The 18,666-nt window shown below is 41.3% G+C and overlaps 1 protein-coding gene across 1 annotated transcript in view; it reads right to left on the bottom strand.

Annotated features, from left to right (window-relative positions):
• The window catches only part of NOMO2 (NODAL modulator 2), a 29,080-nt gene extending 11,033 nt beyond the window's left edge, over positions 1–18,047 (bottom strand). Inside the window, exons 1-21 of the mRNA XM_086473345.1 lie at positions 17,907–18,047; positions 17,413–17,502; positions 16,092–16,137; positions 15,561–15,661; positions 15,337–15,443; positions 15,083–15,155; positions 14,393–14,545; positions 13,073–13,210; positions 12,200–12,289; positions 11,533–11,638; positions 10,962–11,112; positions 9,584–9,761; positions 8,687–8,828; positions 7,607–7,738; positions 6,755–6,891; positions 6,422–6,509; positions 5,443–5,506; positions 4,243–4,338; positions 1,631–1,840; positions 1,246–1,328; positions 114–273 (exon numbers count right to left, since the gene is read on the bottom strand). Of these exons, the coding sequence (XP_086329471.1) occupies positions 114–273; positions 1,246–1,328; positions 1,631–1,840; positions 4,243–4,338; positions 5,443–5,506; positions 6,422–6,509; positions 6,755–6,891; positions 7,607–7,738; positions 8,687–8,828; positions 9,584–9,761; positions 10,962–11,112; positions 11,533–11,638; positions 12,200–12,289; positions 13,073–13,210; positions 14,393–14,545; positions 15,083–15,155; positions 15,337–15,443; positions 15,561–15,661; positions 16,092–16,137; positions 17,413–17,502; positions 17,907–18,047 (2,486 nt within the window). The remainder of the gene's footprint in view (positions 1–113; positions 274–1,245; positions 1,329–1,630; positions 1,841–4,242; positions 4,339–5,442; positions 5,507–6,421; positions 6,510–6,754; positions 6,892–7,606; positions 7,739–8,686; positions 8,829–9,583; positions 9,762–10,961; positions 11,113–11,532; positions 11,639–12,199; positions 12,290–13,072; positions 13,211–14,392; positions 14,546–15,082; positions 15,156–15,336; positions 15,444–15,560; positions 15,662–16,091; positions 16,138–17,412; positions 17,503–17,906) is intronic.
• Positions 18,048–18,666: the final 619 nt, after the last annotated feature.

The following is an 18,666-nucleotide window of genomic DNA, read 5'->3' as shown; positions in this document are numbered from 1 at the left end:
AGGAAAGAAGAACTTGTTTTAAAAAAAGCACTTGGATATCACCCACACATTTTATAGACACCATTGCACTTTAACTAAAGAATCCAAAAGATCAAAACAAATCTATTAATTACCTGTAAGCACCTTTGTCATCGGTGAAAACTGTGATGAGTGGGGAAGTTGCTTCCTTTTCACCAATGACAATCTCAACACCTTCCAATTCAGGATGAATTTGGCCTTCCAGAAATAAGCCTGCTTTTCCATGAATCTCTATCAGCTTGCCAGGACAACCCTCTTGGTCATTGCGAAAGGGGATTTAAGACAAACCAGAAAGTCAAAAATACACTCACCGTTCTGTTTTACAGCAAGAGTTTAACTACTCCCCAGTGAGTTAAGTGATCAGTTGACATTCTTTTACCTTAGAATAAGAGATCAACCCACAGAATTCTATGGCCTCTCAACACATCTTAAAACATATGAACATTCACAAAACCAATAACTAAGTTCCAAAGGTATAAGCACATCTCCAAACCAAACATTTTGAATTTGCAAAGTGCTTTGAGGATTCATCAAGTTACAACTACTGCAGCCACATGGAGAAGATTCTAACAATGTTGCCTTCTAGCTGATACTACGCTGAAAAAAATTGAGATCAAATTCAGTTCAGCATATGTGATGTTTAATGACACAAGTAAAATTTTATTTCCGTTCCTCCAATGTATTTAGAATATGCTCAGCAGAGGCACGTGAAAATGGGTATCTAACATTTTCTAGTGATTTCAAATAAAGTATGTTCACGTAGGAACTTGAGGGCAAGACAGACACTGAATTAACAAGTAGCATCAACTAACTGACGATAGCCCTGACAATCCTGAAGTTTACTTTTTTGTGAGTATTTTTATTATTGCAATTTACTACAAAGAAAACCTAACAGAAACTTGATTTTGGTAACAAACCCAAAATACAAACATTGCTTTCTAGATGAGGGTAAAACGAACTTTTCTGAGAATGTGGTGTAATATCCAGAAATCTAGCCCTTCCTCTTGTGCCAGATGGTCTTTCAGCACTTGTAAGCTCATTCTGCTGATAAAAACTGTATTTGCACCCTCTACCAAATACCCATACCTCCAATTTCCAGAGTGAAACTGGCCCAAAGAAATAGCTGCAACTGAAACTTCCCTAACATTACACCTTTGAAGAGCTGTTCATACGCTCATTTCTGCTTAAAAATCTACTGCTTTCAAACTAGGTTTCATTCATATTTACCTCCACTAACAACAGTTTCCACATAAGGTGGGTAGAAAAGGAGCTCTTTTGATGACGGTGTCACAGTAATTTTCTCTCCAGACCTGTAAAACACAAATAAGATACAATTAGAAGAAAATGGAATTAGCAGCTCTCATTTAAAACAGAGTACTGCATATTGACACAAGAATCCATCTAAATACCCCAAGGAAAAAGTATCAACAATAACCTAAGCAAAATTCTTACTAAATGGTACTAGTTTCCATTTAGCTGACAGTCAACAAGAACAGGCACGGATACTCATACAGCAGCTCTTTCCTATATGGAATGTAATCACTATTCTGTTTGGTGGAAACACCAGGAAATAGTACAAAGAATACACATTGTCATTGGAGCTTGGTATTACCTTGCCCAGTATGAAAATTCATATAAGAACGGTCCTTGGAGTTCCTCTACCATTTCTTGCACTGGTGGTTTTGTTCCTTCCTCCTCTTGACCCTTCTTTTCCCTCTCCTGTCGGCGGGTCTCAATTTCTGCCAGCTGCTGCTCCCTACGTAACTCCTGTACAGATTTCAGGGGCCCTAAAACTAAGGCAGGTTCACTGTCAATGGATGACCTGAAAATATGGAGGAGAAAACAAAATCATCTCCTCTCATATAGATAGATAAAGGCTTGTTATATCTGTTCATTACCGCCTTTGTACCACAGCAGACAAGTCCCAGGATTATTTTTTTTAATCCATTCCTTTTTAAATCTGCTATTTATTCCAAGCATAACTAAAACTTTAACCTCCGTATCAACCAATTACTAGTAGAAAGGCTCGTTCATAGGGACTACAGATAACCTACCCGGCCTAGCAGGAAAGGACCTACTTGCAACTCTCACAAATTCTGCCCCATCATGCTATGACCATTCAAGAAGTTACAGGCCTGTTGCCTCCTCCTCTGCCCTGCCATGCCTCAGCATTCCACTGCAGAGCCAGTGTCACATACTACAGCTCAACCACTTTGCAGAGTCCAGCATCTTAGCTTAGCTTAGCTTTTGGTAAGTAGAGAGTCTTGATTCTTCTCCAAGTACCAGACACCAGCTCTGCTGCAGGGGCAGTAACTTCGGACAGGAAGTACAGACAAGCCAGCAGGAGTGGTAAATTCTCAAGCCAAAGGACCAGTTTGCAAGAGTACCTTTACCAAAGCCCTAAACTAAAAGAGAAAGACTGGAATTCCAAACCTGAGAACAAGCTTAATACAGAAAATAATCAAGAAGACTGCTAAGCTCACTTTTTTTTTTTCCAGTACTAGGAACTTTCCCTCAGAACCCACCTCTCAGGAGTAGAGTATACAAGCAGAAAATAACTTCTGTCATGAATAAATACTTCCAATAGCTGGCAGTTCCCAGGAAATACTCTGATTTGCCTATACATTTGACCTATCCAGCTATCTTGTCACTGTTCATTGAACAGATTGCTAGATAAGTTTTATCAAGTTCTTCGAAACAGCTCAGAATAATGCATCTCATTTCACCTTCCCTGCTCTTACATCCTCTCTTTCCTAGCAATTTCTTCTAGTCTCCAACCATCCTTTGTATCTTATCTTCTGTCTCATCCACAATAGTCTGAAAAACTGTCACAGAATATTGCAAAATTCTCTATGAGTGAACTGAAATGATCACAATTACTTTTGCTATGACGACTTTAGATTATCAGGATAGTTCTGTCTCCTGCTTCAGCCTTCATCTATATTCTATTTTGTCTTTTTTAAGAGAAACAGATACTATTGTTCTATCACACTAAGTTTCATCAAGGCTTTAAATTCTTTCTCTGCAGTCCAGGGACAATACAGAAATGTATCCAAAAAACCTTTTTTTTCTTAAAACCTGCTAAAGATCTGCACAGACACACACAGAGACTCATGATATTCAAAATAAATTACTACAGTCTCATTTTTCAAACATAGCCATCATCAAAAATTGTTAAGAATTAGCTTTATTTTTGGTTGGAGTTGTTTCGGGTTTTTTTGGTTAACTGAAAGTTAACAGGTCACTGCCTCGGATCTGGATACGAACACAGGCTTGTAAAAACAACTGGCTTGCTTTTACATCCAGAGCTGTTCCTTTTATGTTGATGGCATTTCACAAATTGGACTTTGGCTGAAAAGCTTCAGGCAGGCTTGAACAGAGGTGGCCTGTGGCAACTGAGCTGCCTTCAGAGCACTTGCCAATAGTCTCAAAAAAACCCAACCAGTCTAGAAGGTCAGTATAATATTCACCTCCTAAGTTGTTTTTAAAATCCTAATGGCTCTCTGCTGTCTCGATGTTTCTTTCCCAGTTGCTGCAGTTGCCCAGTAGTCACAGTTATAGGTTCATTAAACTCAGGGAACTCAAGGCAATGCTCTGCAGGTAATTTGTTCTCTGAAAAGATGTTTTCTACACTCAAAAGTTTGAGAACCCATAGTCTAGAACAAGCGTACATCCGCAGAGCATTAATAAAGCACTCATCATCATCAGACACTTCCAGGCAGAGCTAGCACCTCATACAATTAAAGCTGTTCACAAACCAGTGCTCCCTAGTGTGCTGTCTGTTCAGCTAAACATAAACTGCTGCATTAGTGTGTAATCACTCGGCATGGTTTTCCTTTTATAACCCTCTTCACACCAATAACAATGCTCTAAAGCAGCAGATTCTCATTCTGAGGAAACAAAAAAGGAAAAAAATAGATGCCAGTGTTAAAGAGCTCAGACCTAAGCTGAAACAATAACCTCTGAATTCTGAAATTTCAGATCATTAAAATGTATAAAAACCTCAGAAAATCATTCCTTTTTACCGTGACACACAAATAAAAAAGGGCTATAATGAAATGAAGTCACAATGTTCAAAATGAGGGCATAAAAACCTCTTGCAGTCCAGAATTGGATGCCATTCCCTTAGAAAGCAGCCACTGTGGTATTAAAACCAGAGTAAAATTTTATGAGAGACGTCTTTTTCTTCCGCTTTTTACAGGCCCAAGATTTCTTTGTTCTTACTTAATGGTAACAGTCACATCCATCAATTTATCTGTTACAATCGTGCCAAGGACATGGTGTCGAACTGCAGTGAGCGTCAGTATACTAGGAGAGGACCTGTAAATCAAAGTAACAGAGAGATGAATTCAAGGTCCCCCTCCTAAAGAAAATAACCCAATCTTACTGAGCAGAGCTAGCGCTCCCATCCTTAAGTTCGAAGTGTTTTGTAAAAGACAACATACAAATCACACAGCAAAGCTGTAGTGCTGAGACAGCATATTGGAAAGGCAGCATTTCACAGCTCTGAACCCCAAACAACTGCATGACATTGGCCAAACCAATTCTTTCCTTTATGCCTCCCTGCTTCCTCTCAAGCTAAAGCAAATTTATCTGATTTCATATGTACAATCCCTTTACACACAGCAGGATGTTCAAAAGTCTGTCATATTAGACATAACTCACCAAGACGCCCCAAGTCTAACAATGCTTTGCTGCCAGAAGAGGGTTTCTGCTTCTATCCGTTCACTCACTTTGTGCTGCCTCTCATATTTAGCATATCCCTCTTTGAAGTACTTTTAATTCACTAACACAGCAGAAAAGAATCAGATTTTAATGCTGAATTATTTTTCTGTCATGTTCATGAATGAGAAGTTGTCTAGGAGCAGAAATCCTCTTTTAGGAAGCAAAGAGCCATTAAGCACAGTGCCAGACCATAACTATAAATAACTAATAAAACATGGCTGACTTCAGAATATCAGCGCTGCTCACTTGTGAGTAGGGTGAATATTTATTCAGCCTGCAAAAACTGGGGTGAGCAGAATCAAATCAGCAGTGAGTCAAGGCACTAGGGACGTACAACGGTGGTATATGCCTCTTAGTAAACTTACTATCCTATCTTTTGCATTTCAACTCTCACAAGCAATCAACAGTTTCCATGGCAATCTCTCTCCTTTGTAACAAGGCAAAGCCAACATTAAACAGACAGAAGGCTGACAAAAATATCCATTTAAAGTAGCAAAAGCCTACCATTAGTTGATTTTTTTCTAAGACTAGAAAGGGCCAGAGAACACATCTGATACACTTGGCTAAAGCTTCCATCTATTGGTTAGAGATAGTCATAGCAACACATCCTGAATTGCTGAAAGGAGGCAGCTGCAGCAGAAGGAAGCTTTATGAAAACATATTGATACGCATAAGATCAAAAACAGATTTTGCTCTTACGTGTCATAAGTGTAATACTCATGTTCAAACTGGTGGCAGGAACGTGGGGTCACTTCATATACACCTGTAAACGTTAAGTCAAAGAATGATCTGCTGAAAAAATTCAAGCTTTCTGTGTTGGCTGAATTCTCAAGATCGCGTGAGACCTGAGATATAGAAACAATTACAAAATCTGACTATATATCTACTGCCTTTTCACTTAGACATTTGTAAATGAATTCGCCTCCATTCAGTCATAGGTCACTACTGGAAGCTGTGCAGAGTTTCTAACATACATTGGTATAAAACACAATCAGGCACCACTACAGACAAACATAGTTACAAACACAACAAACTAAATAAGCTCAGAAGTAACCTAGTATGGTCACATAGTCGATACCCTTTGACTGATTATAGAACCACTATCTTACTGTATTGTGAATCAGACCACTGGCTCTAAGGATGAAATGTTCAAAGCTGAAAATTTAATCAAAACCAAATATATTTGTTAACTGTTTTGCTAAGGCACCATAACAGAGAATTAGCTCTCAGACATTAAAAGGAGAAATAAAAATAAAATCTAATTTTAAAACATTCTTTTTCCTGTTATAGATAACCCAGTGATACTTTCAAAACTTATCCCTCAAGAATCCTGTATTGAAATGAAACTTCTACTTGTCAGTCACATTCTAACATGACTGACAAATAGAACTCATATGAACAAGATTATTTTAACATGCTTTTCATTCATCAAAGATCAATGCCCTTCAAGTCCAAAAAAAAAGTTATTTTACTTCTGGAATCTATATTTAGGTGAAGGACTAAATAGTAGGAGAATTCTAAAAACGTAGAGCATCTATATACAGATGTAAATAAAACAATGCCTCTCAGAAACCTCAGAAAGCATAACAGATTTTTTTTTTTTTTTTTTTTTAATTCCCAGCAGGATTAGTTGACTGAGTCTTTTTTGTTTTCTAAACTACCATTATAGAGCTGTTACCTGGCTTTGAAAGACAGAATCTATTAACTCCTTTGGACAGATTATAAACACCAACATTCTCTGGTCCATTTCCATCCTGATAAAATTCCTGTGAAGCCACAACACAATTCATTATTAGTAACTACCAAATAAAGAAATGAAAACAGACTTGCCTAAAGATACAATAATGCTTCTCTTTTGCAACAGCTAACAAAACAAGACCATTTTACCAAATCTAAGAGACAAATCTCAAAGCACTCCCTAGAGACATGAGAAAGCCTTGATTCCAAGCATAATCCAACCTCCCTACACAAGTTCATGAAAAAAATACGAGGACATTTGTTACCTACGTACCAGTGTAATCGCATGAGAAAGAGAACACCTCAGCATATATCCAGTCTGCCTGAATTCTACTCCTGAAACATCTTCCTCCATGACTTCCAACTCCAAAGACTTATTCTTCCAGCACCAGTCTTCATGTACAATGCTCACTAGAATACACACCACACAAAGAATTTTAGTAACGTAAAACGGTGTGAATAAGGGCAGGTTTTGTGGTATAAAAAGCTGGTATCACTCTAACTTCCCTGACAATAATCTTCAAAGCCAGATATACAACAATGACTGTAGCAACAGACCTGGCTCACAGCACTGCAGCATCGGCAGGAATTCAGCACATCTCATAACAGAAAAGCTATTATAAAAAGGAATAATGAAGTGTGGACACCCTGGAAAGTTCTGCAATGCGCACTACCACTGTGATCGCCAAAAAAGCCTAGAGGACATCAGAACCTAACTCCAGTTTCACCTCGAGGAAACAGGTTCTGAGTCATATATAAAAAACGAGCAATCTGTATATATTCCTTCCACACCTTTCCCCAGAAAACGATTTATTTTCACAGTAGGCCAAGGCAAGCTGGCCAAAACACTTCTTGCTCTTAGGAGAGGCACTCTGGAAACAGGAGATCTAGAGTGTGCCCCTGTTCTTAGGCTTGGGACAAGTCAGTTCATGATAAAGTGCTTTTTCCTCACAGCAGCTATGCAGACCCTAAAACTCAGAGGAGTTGATTCTAGAGTCTCTCAAGTTTCAGAACTAGTTCCATGTTGGGCATACTGTAAACAGTACCCATAATAACAGAGGTATACAGACTAAGTCACAAATTTAGCTACTAAGGTAACACTTCAAGCAGTTCCCCATAATCCTACCTTTGTATTTGCCAGGTAGCACATTTTCAAATGTGAAGGCCACGGAGTCCATGTTTCCAGAGAGCTGCAGGTTGCGTTTTTCACCCTGGCGGCTCACAGACTGCAATGTCACCATCAGATCACCACAAGCATCTGTACAGAAAAGACAGTAGAAAAAAAGACTGCATTCCGGCTTAGCAGCTTTGTCTCTAAAACCCCTACTCCAAGTACCCCAATGTGTACTAACATTAAAATGATTACCCTCTTCCAGTAGAGAATGCTTTCAATTAAAATTCTTATTTCTTAAGCACAAATTTACCAGTGCTTTTTTGCATTCTTCAGGAAGTTTAAGACTGTTAATCATGTTCTTTGATCTAATGGCAAATAACAACCAGACGTCAACATTAAATCCCTGGGTCCACTTCATTCTGCAGAGACCACAGGGCCCAGTAAAACACCTGAGACACAGACCATGAAGCACAGAGAGGATTCACAGAGGAAAAAGGAACAGGTGAAAATGACAAAAGTCAATCTCTAATCAGCATCTGCTGAAATCAGAGGGTAATCAAGGAAAATAGCAGGAGAGAGGAACCTCAGACTGAAATAAAGACAAAAAGCTTACGAAAGAGAACAGAGACTGCAAGGTTCTGTCAACAGCTTGAGCCTCCATCCTACAAGTTTTTACATGCATGGTTTTGGTTTTTGGGTTTTTTTTTTTAAATGTCTTTTTCGCCTCCAGTACTTCTCTGACTGCTGTACAAATCCCTAGTGCCAGCCAGGAGCGCTTCCTTCCAGAACTTACCCATCTTCTGAGGAAGGCACACAGGTTAGAATTCCCTCCTGAGGAAAGAATACTTGCTTATTCCTAGCAAGCATTAATAATAGGTACATAACTTTACTCCACACTTTATTAACGTACTTTATTAGGCTGTAAGGTCTCCCAAAAAAAAGAGCTGCTTTATCTATGTGCTGGAAGTTAAATTTACTTGTCTGCTGATAGGGATAGCCACAGCAAGTGTCTTGATCTACACAGTACTCATTTACAATGCAGTGCTAAAGGTCTCTGTTCCCATTTCCACTTCAATTTCAAAATTGGCTTACCTAAACAAGAGATCTTCCCCGAGACAGACGCCAAAAACTGAGAGAAGGTCACATCCATTACTGGTCCGTCTGTAACAGTAACAGGGAACATTTTGGGTTTCAAAGCCAATCCTGCTCTGGTTTCAGCCTCTGGAATAATCACCTGTCGAGTATAGGACATCAAGACATCACCAGCTTTTCGATACCTGTCCAAATACACCCAGTCCTGCTGAGTTCAACCCACTTATCAGAAATTAGAAAATGGAAATTTACTGTAAATCCCAGGCAAAGCAAAACAAGCTTCCCAAATGTGCTTTTCAAAATTCTGTATTAAAAATCCTCCAAAGAACTGCAATAAAATTGAGGTAAATATCCTCCAAACACCTCAGTTTCAAAAGCCTGAGTGAATTTCACTTCAGGATGTACTGCTGCTTCTACATTAGGCAATTTCATTATCTATGAGGACAGTTTGAGGCCTTACGAGCATGCACTTCCTGATCTTCCAGCCTGCACTACCTGCCACAATGCAAAATTCATGGCGGTTGCATTACAGGTTCTGTTGTGACCTACAATCTCAGGAACCACTTAGGCACCTGAGGAAGGTATACATTACATGCCTCACTCACAGGATAATATATTACAATAATAAATGATCTAAGGGACATCACAACTAAGAGGAAAGAGAAATAAGAACTTTCAACCCCAATGGCCTGATCTCCGTTTAACAAGTGTAAAGGACAAGGAGCATGGGAATTTCAGCTCATTAAGGAAATAACTGTCATTGCTTAAATAATGCAAACAGGAGAAAAAGAGCAGGAAAATCTAAATTCAACTTTTCAGATTTTAGAAATTAAAAGTTTAGAATCTTCTAAGACCTCACAAGAATCCTACAATGAAGAAATGGAAGCTCATTCTTACCTGAACACTGTATGTACCCGATTTTGCTTTAAAACAAAACGTTCCATGAGGGTCAGTTTCTGTTGTAACCAGCGTTGCTTTGTCCTTGTCTTGAGGCACCATGGTTACCTTGTATTTATTAATCTGTTTGACTGTGTCAGGGAAACGAGTTACTGAGATCCGACCACACACGCTGAATCTGTCAAATAAAAGCCAGCCATCAGAATAAATACCTTGATTTGATAAAGCTCATTAAAAAATACTTGTTTTAAAACTTCCTTAAAAAGGAAACCTCACTACGTTGACGTACTAACACATGAATTGGAATAGATTTCTACTGAAAGAGTTTTTATCTCAAACAGATACTAGTAGCAAACACATTGGAGCAAGTGCAAACTCATGTACAATTAACGGGATCTTTTCTTTTACAATGAAGTTTTGGGGTTTTTTTTGGCCAGGCAGGCAATTGACTTGGGATTGCCATCCCTCAGGTTTTAAATAGTTTGACATGTTTCATGTCAAAGACCTCAAATATGATAGGTAATTCACTAGAACACAACTCTAGTACATCTATGTTTGTCAAAACACAAGACAAGATGCCAAATTAGAAGCAGTTAAGTTTTACTCTTCACCTTCAACAGCACAATGTATTTAGTGATTGAAAAAAAAAAAAAATGTATCTGATCATTTAACAGCACATGTGGTTTTTTCTAATTAGCTAGCTAAGTCTGTATGAGCTAGTTACCATTTGCCTCAGCAAATTTCAAGTTTTCACTTCTCTGGAAGGTTGCCACTATTTCTCCCTCAGAAGCTCAAGGACACAGAACCACGTCCCGTTTGTCTTCCTCAGCTCACACTGTTACCTCCCACCACTGCACAGCCTTACACTCCCAATATCATCCTGTCACCATTACAAGGCTTATGCCCAGCAGTCAAAGAATCACAAACAAGAAAAAGACAATTCACATAAGACAACCATGACTGTGAGAGTGAGCAACAAAATGTGGAGGTTTGGTGCAACATTGCACCAGACAGGCATGTAACTCCACTCTCACACAGAAGAAGGGTACCTGCAGCACAGCATCAGTGGCAGAAAGCCTCTCTTCCTTTCTTGGTTCACATATTGTTCTAAAGTTGTTCAACATACCCATGTCTTAGCATCTTCATTTGCAAAGGAGAGGTTAAGAGGGTGCTCTAAACCTTAACTAATATTGAGCAAAATACTGCGGACAAAACATTATCCTGCAGCCATGCTGCCCTATTGACCTTGAATTCCTTGAGGAACATTTAGCTCCTGACAATAGCATACAAGCAGAAGCATGACAGGAGAAAGGACCACCCATTTTCAAGACCTTGTCCACATATCAAATTACATTTCCATCACGACACCAGTACTCACCCTGTTGCAATGATGTTTGCTAGCTGAGGTGTATTTGGTGCAATCTTCACAGTAATAGTATCAAAGAACAGATGCTCTTTCTTGGCATGAATTGTGTATGTACCCGTTGTTATGTTCTCAAGGCGGAAAGAGCCATCAGCTTTTGTTTTTACTGCAAAACATAATGAGAAGAGTTAAAAAACAGACCATGCGTTGACTGTCTATCCTTATGTGTGAAAAGAGCCAAAGGGCATGCACTGCTTCAGGCTATTTTTAATTTACATTGCACAACAAACTATTATGCTTTCTTACTAGATCAACCTTCACTTCTGTATTTCAAAGCGCTAATTGGCTTCTGGTTGAAAGAAAATAAGAAATTTTCAACTGCAAAACAAATGAATACCTAATACTCTCATCTAAGCCAATAAATACAAAATTAACCAACTGCATGAAACCCATTTTCATATTTCAAATACATTGCAACAAAAGTAGTGTGTTATCCTGAAGAGTTAATCCTGTCTCATACACTAGTCCTGTACTTGAGCTTAACAAAGGCTTCCCTGTAGCAACAAAGACCAAGACCACTGCATACCTTTAATCTGATTGTTCAGAGTCACAGTGGCATCAGCAACTCCTTCTCCTTCAGGACCATTCAACACCCTGCCAGTGACAGAGAAACCCATCACATGGAAAACAGGCTGAAATGGGAAAAAAAAGTTAACATTAATCTTTACTCGGTAAAAGCAAACACACCTATAGCAATCAACACCGACGGTTTTCCACACACACACATATAAAGGAAATTTATTTCCAGTTTTAGAAAAAAAACGTACCAGGATAATCACAATGAAAGTACCTATCAATTTCCAGGCATACATTCCCCTAAGTACAGGAACAGACTCTAAATTTATCTGTGTAAGTACAGTTCAGAAGGCCCCAATCACAGATCATAACGCCATTACACAAAGCACTCTGCAAACCATACAGCCCTACATGCCCTTTGCAACACGGACATGAATGTGAACATAGCAGACAGCTTTTCCCGATTTTGTTTCTTCCTAGTAAGAGGGACTGAACTGTAGAAATACAGCACAATGCTAGATATTGTCTTCTACCTGCTGTGCAAGAGGGTATGTGTAACAAATGCCTTCAAACTTCTTACAAAGTTTTTCCATAATACACCTGCTTTCTGCTAAAATCAGTTAATACTCTTAGAGGAATGAATGGCACAAGGAAATTATTTCCTCTGAATGCCTTACCTCAATCTGTAAACTGTCATGCTCTACAAGGAAGTCCAATCTAGATGGCGCAACATCAAAGGTAATTCTCTCTCCCCTGTAGAATGGTACCTGAAAGAAGACACCTTGCTTTGACTCCTAAGAAGCTATGATGACATAGTTGTTTTCCTTTACCATTTTCCATGTCCTTATCACCATCAGACACCTCTATGAAAGGTCAAGTGGGCTGCAACCTTCCTGGGAAAAATAACTCAGAGGGATGGAGACAAGAATAAAGACAGTATTTCAGCACTATTTGATGGAAACCATATGACATTATCCAAAGAGACAGAAAAGTAACCCTCAGAATACAGCAAAGCTACTTGGATGTGCAAGAGCTTACAGATCAGAGACTATATAATCGCTATAAGGGCTAAAGGAATGAGAAAAATTTGAATTCCACTTCCAGAGCGTGCAGACTGAGAATGCAGGACCATCCCTCCAAGCGGTGCACAGACAACCATGCTCCCACACTACCCAGACATAGTAAAGAGAAGGGGCAAAAAAGGAAACAGGGGACTTAAAGGACATAAGTTGGCTGTAGCCAGCTGAAACTTTCAGTCTCCCAGCAGCCTCTAGGTGTTGTTCTGTGACTGGCCAAGGTATTCAGGTAATTCAGAGCCCAGTTTGCAAGTAAGTCCTTCTGCAGAAACCATACCACAGAGCCTTCACACAGCAACTTACTTCGCTGTCATATACTTTAGGCTGGAGGTTCCTATTCCAATTACTCCACCCAATTCAAAATATTTCAACTATTTCAGCTTTAACAGCTACAAAGTTATGCATGATCCAGTTTAGAAAACGAAAGTTAACAACCCAACGGATAGACAAGCAATGAACTTTCTAGCTACTCACCACAGTGTATTTCCCACTTGGCAGAGAAAGAAAGCTGAAAGATCCATCTTCTTTTGACACAACACTGCACAAATAGGCTAAAGACTCATCTCTTGACTGGAATCCATCCACAGGAGAAATATTGCAGCCCACAACATCCTGTGGTAATAAATGCAATACAACTTTTTTCTCATGAGAGAACAGAGAAAATCATTTCAAGGGGATGCAGGAGGGTTCAAAAAACTATACTGTGAATGAAGGATGGGAAGTACAAAACCATTTTAGAGGCAAAGTTTGATAGCATGGCTTAAAGGTATAGGTAAAAGAAGAAAAAACAGCCAATCAACTTTATGGTAACAAGGACAGAAAACTGGGAAAGTCAACATCCCACAGCACCCCAGAACTGCACAGCACATCTTAACATTAACTGACCTCAGTTCATCCATAACCTTCATTCAAGGTTAACATTACAGAACAGAGCTTTACTCTACATAATAGGTCACAGTACATGACCAGATGTTTCACACTCATTTCATAATATACTTTTCAGGTGGCAATAGAACCTGTTGAACTTTGTCTTCACATCAAGAGGGCAAAGAGCAATTAAGACCTCATGCAGAAGACAAACTACAGCTACTGTACAGTGAATTTCAGGATTTGTCTGGCAACAACTTGTGTCTTGTGCCAGAAGCTGGCCTTTCACCATGGAGAAGTACCATCCTCGTGAGGGAACGCATTTGCTAACCAACATTTAACACACAAAAAAGTAACTGGAAAAATACTGTCTTAAAACTGTAGACCTTAACCTGCTGACTCACAGGGAATATACAGATTGATAAATGCTGTGAACCGTATCATGTTTTGTACTCTTAGCTTGCTCCAGTTTTAGTTTTCTATGCCCCTGAACAGCCTGATTGTTGAAGAATCTGGTTGTTTGAAAGCAATAATGAAGAGTTCAACAGAGTTGAAATTAAACAAATTTTCTAAATTTCTTGTGTCCAAAAAATAAATAGACCTTAAGCCTCAATTTTGCCAACATTTAAACAGATGGCTATTGTGTTACACATCTGAGTAATTCCATGGAGGTCATGTGGAAACTCAGCATGTACACAAATGTTGCAATACAAGGGCCTTCTCGAAAAACAACCAACCAACCAATCAAAAAACCTCAGAAAAGGAACCAAAAAATACAGCTTGAGGGGTTGTACAGTTTATGTTTTCTATAAGCCAAGCTCAACGAAGGGCAGAGATGAGTATCGGGGCAATACGAATCTAGAAGCTATTTAGCTGCTTCTTATTTATGTCCATACTCATATTGAAAAGGTACTGATACACCATTACCTCTTTAGTGATCGAAGAGGAGAAAAGCAGAAACATGACCCCTTTCATTGGTTCTCCATCACTCTTTACTGACCCAGAAACATTGTAGCCTGCAACAATCAGAGGGCTAGCAGCATAAGCATTAGAACTCGTCACCCGTACCACTGTGTTTGACTGAAATACAGAAACACATACAGTTTCATCAAAAGTAGGCATTAGATCTCATTTACAGGACCTAAATAACAATCAGAAGCTGTATATTCAACAACAGAAATAGCAGCCAGAGAGCAGTACTCAAAGAGGGTCCACAGGCTATTCAAAACACAAAGACACTAAAGCAAAGATACTTTGCAAAACAGTATTTTTCCTGTTTTACTGATTTAGGAATTGGTCAGGATCTCAGAGCTCCACAGAAAGCAAGCAGTCTGAAAAGGAAGGATTACAGCATCTGCTACAACATTCAAGCTCCTGCAAAATGTACAGGATTAGCAGACCAAAAGCAAACGCTCATTTGCCAGTCCTTCCCTGGCTGGCTCCACTACCTCCATACCTCCTGCATGAGGCAGTTTCTTCCCTACCTAAATTAAATTTATGAAAACTCCGTTAACTTGTCCACTCACAAAAACCTTTCCTCAGACTAGTTGATCAAGGCAAGGTCTAGCAGATCTGCCCTCACTAAACAGGTAAACCAGAACTTTTGTAGGCTCTGACCTCTTTCAACATCCAGGTAGGATGAGATGCAAAGATTTCATATTCGCCAGGAAGCACTTTAAAGAAAGCAAACCTGTAAGGCAAGACAGCGGTTACATCTCTTCAGAAACAGTCACAAACATCTGTTTACAGAAAAACAAATCAGACTTTATGTATGTTATAAAAAGTATTTCAGAACTATTATCAATATGGCAGAACTCAAAGAATCTTGTGAAAATGAGCAGATGAATTAAGTATGCATCACCCACACTCACTTTCCTCCAGGTTGTGTAACAGTTGCCTGTATGTTTATGTCACTGCCAGCATTTCTCAGTACAACCTGGACTCCAGCAGGACCTAATGTCTGACCTTTGCTAAGAACCTGCCAAAATGAAAAGAAACCAGAGTATAAATGGATAAAAGTAACTTGCAGAGCTCAAGCAGAATGTTTTTATGAAGGCAGAATTAGCATAAGATGGAATAAATAAAGGAGTCTAACCTTTCCGTTCACAGAAAACCCTGTGAACACAAAGTTAATATCACCTCCCTTTGTGCAAATGTCATTAATGCCATCCACATGGATGTCTACACTGGTTGGTTCTGAAGGAGAAGAACAATGAAACAGTGGGGTAGTTAGTGAGAGAGCAATCATGAAGCAACTCTACTTTAGCTTCACAAAACTCTCACAGTAATGCATTAATTCAAGCGCACAGGTGTTGCTCTGGAAGTCTTGCCTCAGCAAAGTTAAAGCCCCCAGAAATCCTGATGTTAAAAATCCTCTTTCCCCCTCCCATTGCAGCCATTTCTGTCAAAACCCCACATTCCTTCAAATCAGTTCACAGGTTACTTTGTCAGTGTCTACCTTATAGCTTTATTTTCCTCTGGTACAGTAAGTACATTTTGGTCATTAAGACAATACAGTACAGTTTATCTCTTTCGAAAAGCGCTTGATTTCCCCTGCCAACTGCAAGTTAAAGATAGTTAAATCCCACATTGCCGATACGCTGTAAGAAGACATACGGGCACTTACCGAAACTCCACCCTAGGGGAGGCTCAATTTTAAGAATGAAATCCCCCTAAAAATAAAAAAGCAGTAACTGTCTTCATTGATCTAAATTCAATTAAGCTAAAGGATGGTGAAAAAAAAAAACAAAACCAACCCCCAAAAAAAGTCAGAACACAAGCACCATGCTGCAGAGTAACACAGGACTCAAGTGTCCCATTCTCCTTTCCTCCTGCCCAACTCTGTTCAAAGCAGCAGCAATATCTACCCAGACAGGCTGGGATGCCGGGCTAACACCCAGCCAGCTAAGAGTAAAAATCAAGTACCATCATGTTTATACCACTTCCAGACTAAACCTGGCTCACGTTCAAGCAGCTCAGTGTTAGAAAGTGTTCAAACCTATTTCTACCTGTCCCAACAGATGTACTCTAAATCTGCCTTTAGTATTTCCACTAGGTGGTCCTACTCAACAATTCTGCCCTAACACGGGATAACAAAATTTCAATCCTATTAAAAGCTCTGCACCAAAAGGGTATTAATCTACATACAGATGCTCTTTAAATCAGTGGGGACCACACAGGTTCTGCTACATACATCTGAAGTTCATCTATGGAAAGGCTCAATGACCTAAGAATGAAATCACTGAGCTCACTAAGCATCTTACATTCCTAGATTGGGAAAGGAAGGATTTATCTGGTGGTTGGACTAAGTGAACCTTTAAAGGTTCCTTCCAACCCAAACCATTCTATGATTCTCTTTCTGACCCTAAGTTAACCAGCTCTTTAAAAGAGCAAAACACTTAAGACCATCTGAGGGCAGCTTGTGTTTAATTTGAATGTAAACATCTTTCCAACCTAAAAAGACATCAAACTTTTGATAGCTTCTGAGCTTCCTGTATTGTTATTTTCTTAAGACATTTTTAGTATCTACAGTCATTCAAGTTATGTTCAATTCAGTCATATCAAAACACCTTGTCCTACCAATTGATAACCGAAAGCTTTATCTGTACTGTATAGGAACCTGTACTTTTTGTGCAGTACAGCTGCTAGCTCATGGCTGTTGGCAGTAACTCAGGCTCCCAATGCTGCAGTCGTTCAGATACAGAGCACAAACACAACACCACAGCTAAAGTTACCTGGCTTTTCTCGTAATGCTTCGCACTGAGAAATAAAACAGTTGCATTACAAGAAGAAACAGTTGAAAGTTTGGTCCAAAGCAAACTATGTCCTGATTCAAATGTTTCACGGGTGGGTGTTGTTCTGACATCTAATCTGCCAGCAAATCGCAAAGTAGAGGCAGCTCCTGCCTCCAGCATTAAGAAGACAGCGCTGGTATCCCAGTTTCTTACCTTATCATAGAGGGGAATCATGAAATACCCATTGTTAGGAGCACAGTCTGTCTGGTATTTCAGAGTACCATGTTTTGTATACAACTTAATCTAAAAGAAACAAACAAAAAAGACAAAAAGGAATTTTAAAAAGCGTAAGCAAAGCCGGAAGCAGGCGTTCTCTAATCAAGTGCCTTTCCACAGCACCACCCGCATGTCCCCAGGGGGTCAGAGGGAAAGGGTTTATTGCAAGAAGACTACAATCCGCCAGGCAAAGCCGGCAGAGCTCAGTCCCGGGCTCGGGAGGAAACGCTTAAAGAAAAGCCCCACTTCAACCGAAACCACGCCGCGACCACAGGGAACTCCACCAGCGGCCACGGCAAAAGGGTTTGACTCACGCCGCGCAGCCAGAGCCCCAGGCCGAGCCCCGGCAGCCGGAAAGCGAACACGCAGCGAGGGCCGCCAGGCGCCCTCCTCCACCCCTGCCGGCTGAGGGAAGGGGCGGCGGCGCCCACCTCGATCAGGGAGTAGTTGATCTCCACGTCGGACTTGACGAAGCCGCCGCAGCCCACGACGATGTCCTCGGAACCCCGCACCCGGGCACAGCAAAGCGCGCAGACCAGCGCCGCCGACGCCGCCGACGCCCAGGCCCGCATCCCGCCGCCTCCCTGACTCAGCGCCGCCCGCCGCGCTGCCGGAAGAGCCGCTCCGGGCCGGGCCGGGCCGGGCCAAGCCAGCGGGTGCTGCCCCCTGCCGGCTCGGCGGCTGCGGACCTGCTCTCCGCAGCCGGCTGTCCCGCCGCAGCCGCTAGCCCCGCGCAGCGCGCTGCCTCTCGCTCAGCGGGGCGCTCCCCAGCGCCTTCATGGGTCCCTCCCTGGGGTCACCCCTAGTTCGTTCGTGCCGCTCCCGTGTGGCGTAACGCGCCCGCGCCCCCCGGGCGAGGCGACACCGCGCCGCGCTAGCTGCCCGCCCGCCCGCTGGGGCTGAGGCGAAGGAGAAGGGCGGGAGCCCGGCCCCTCTCCCATCCCGCTGCCGGCGGCGCTCCGTCTCGGCGCGCTCCTGCTGCCGGGCTGTACAAACCCCGACGCGTCCCCGACGAGCTGCCGGCCGGACTTTTCCCGCAGCCCCCACGGCACCTCCCGCAGGCCACCGCCGGAACGGGACGGGGCGCTCCTGGGGCTCCCGCTAGTCGCCCACGCGCCGGCGGGAACCGGGCTCTCGGTCGCTGCCCAGTGAGGAAACTCCCCGAGGCACCGAGCGGAGGGTCCGGGGCCG

Source organism: Leptosomus discolor, chromosome 14 (genome assembly GCF_034619465.1).
Source record: "Leptosomus discolor isolate bLepDis1 chromosome 14, bLepDis1.hap2, whole genome shotgun sequence".
Classification (NCBI taxonomy): domain Eukaryota; kingdom Metazoa; phylum Chordata; class Aves; order Leptosomiformes; family Leptosomidae; genus Leptosomus; species Leptosomus discolor.
Note: the sequence above shows the minus strand (reverse complement) of the source record. Positions and strands in the feature narration are given on the sequence as shown.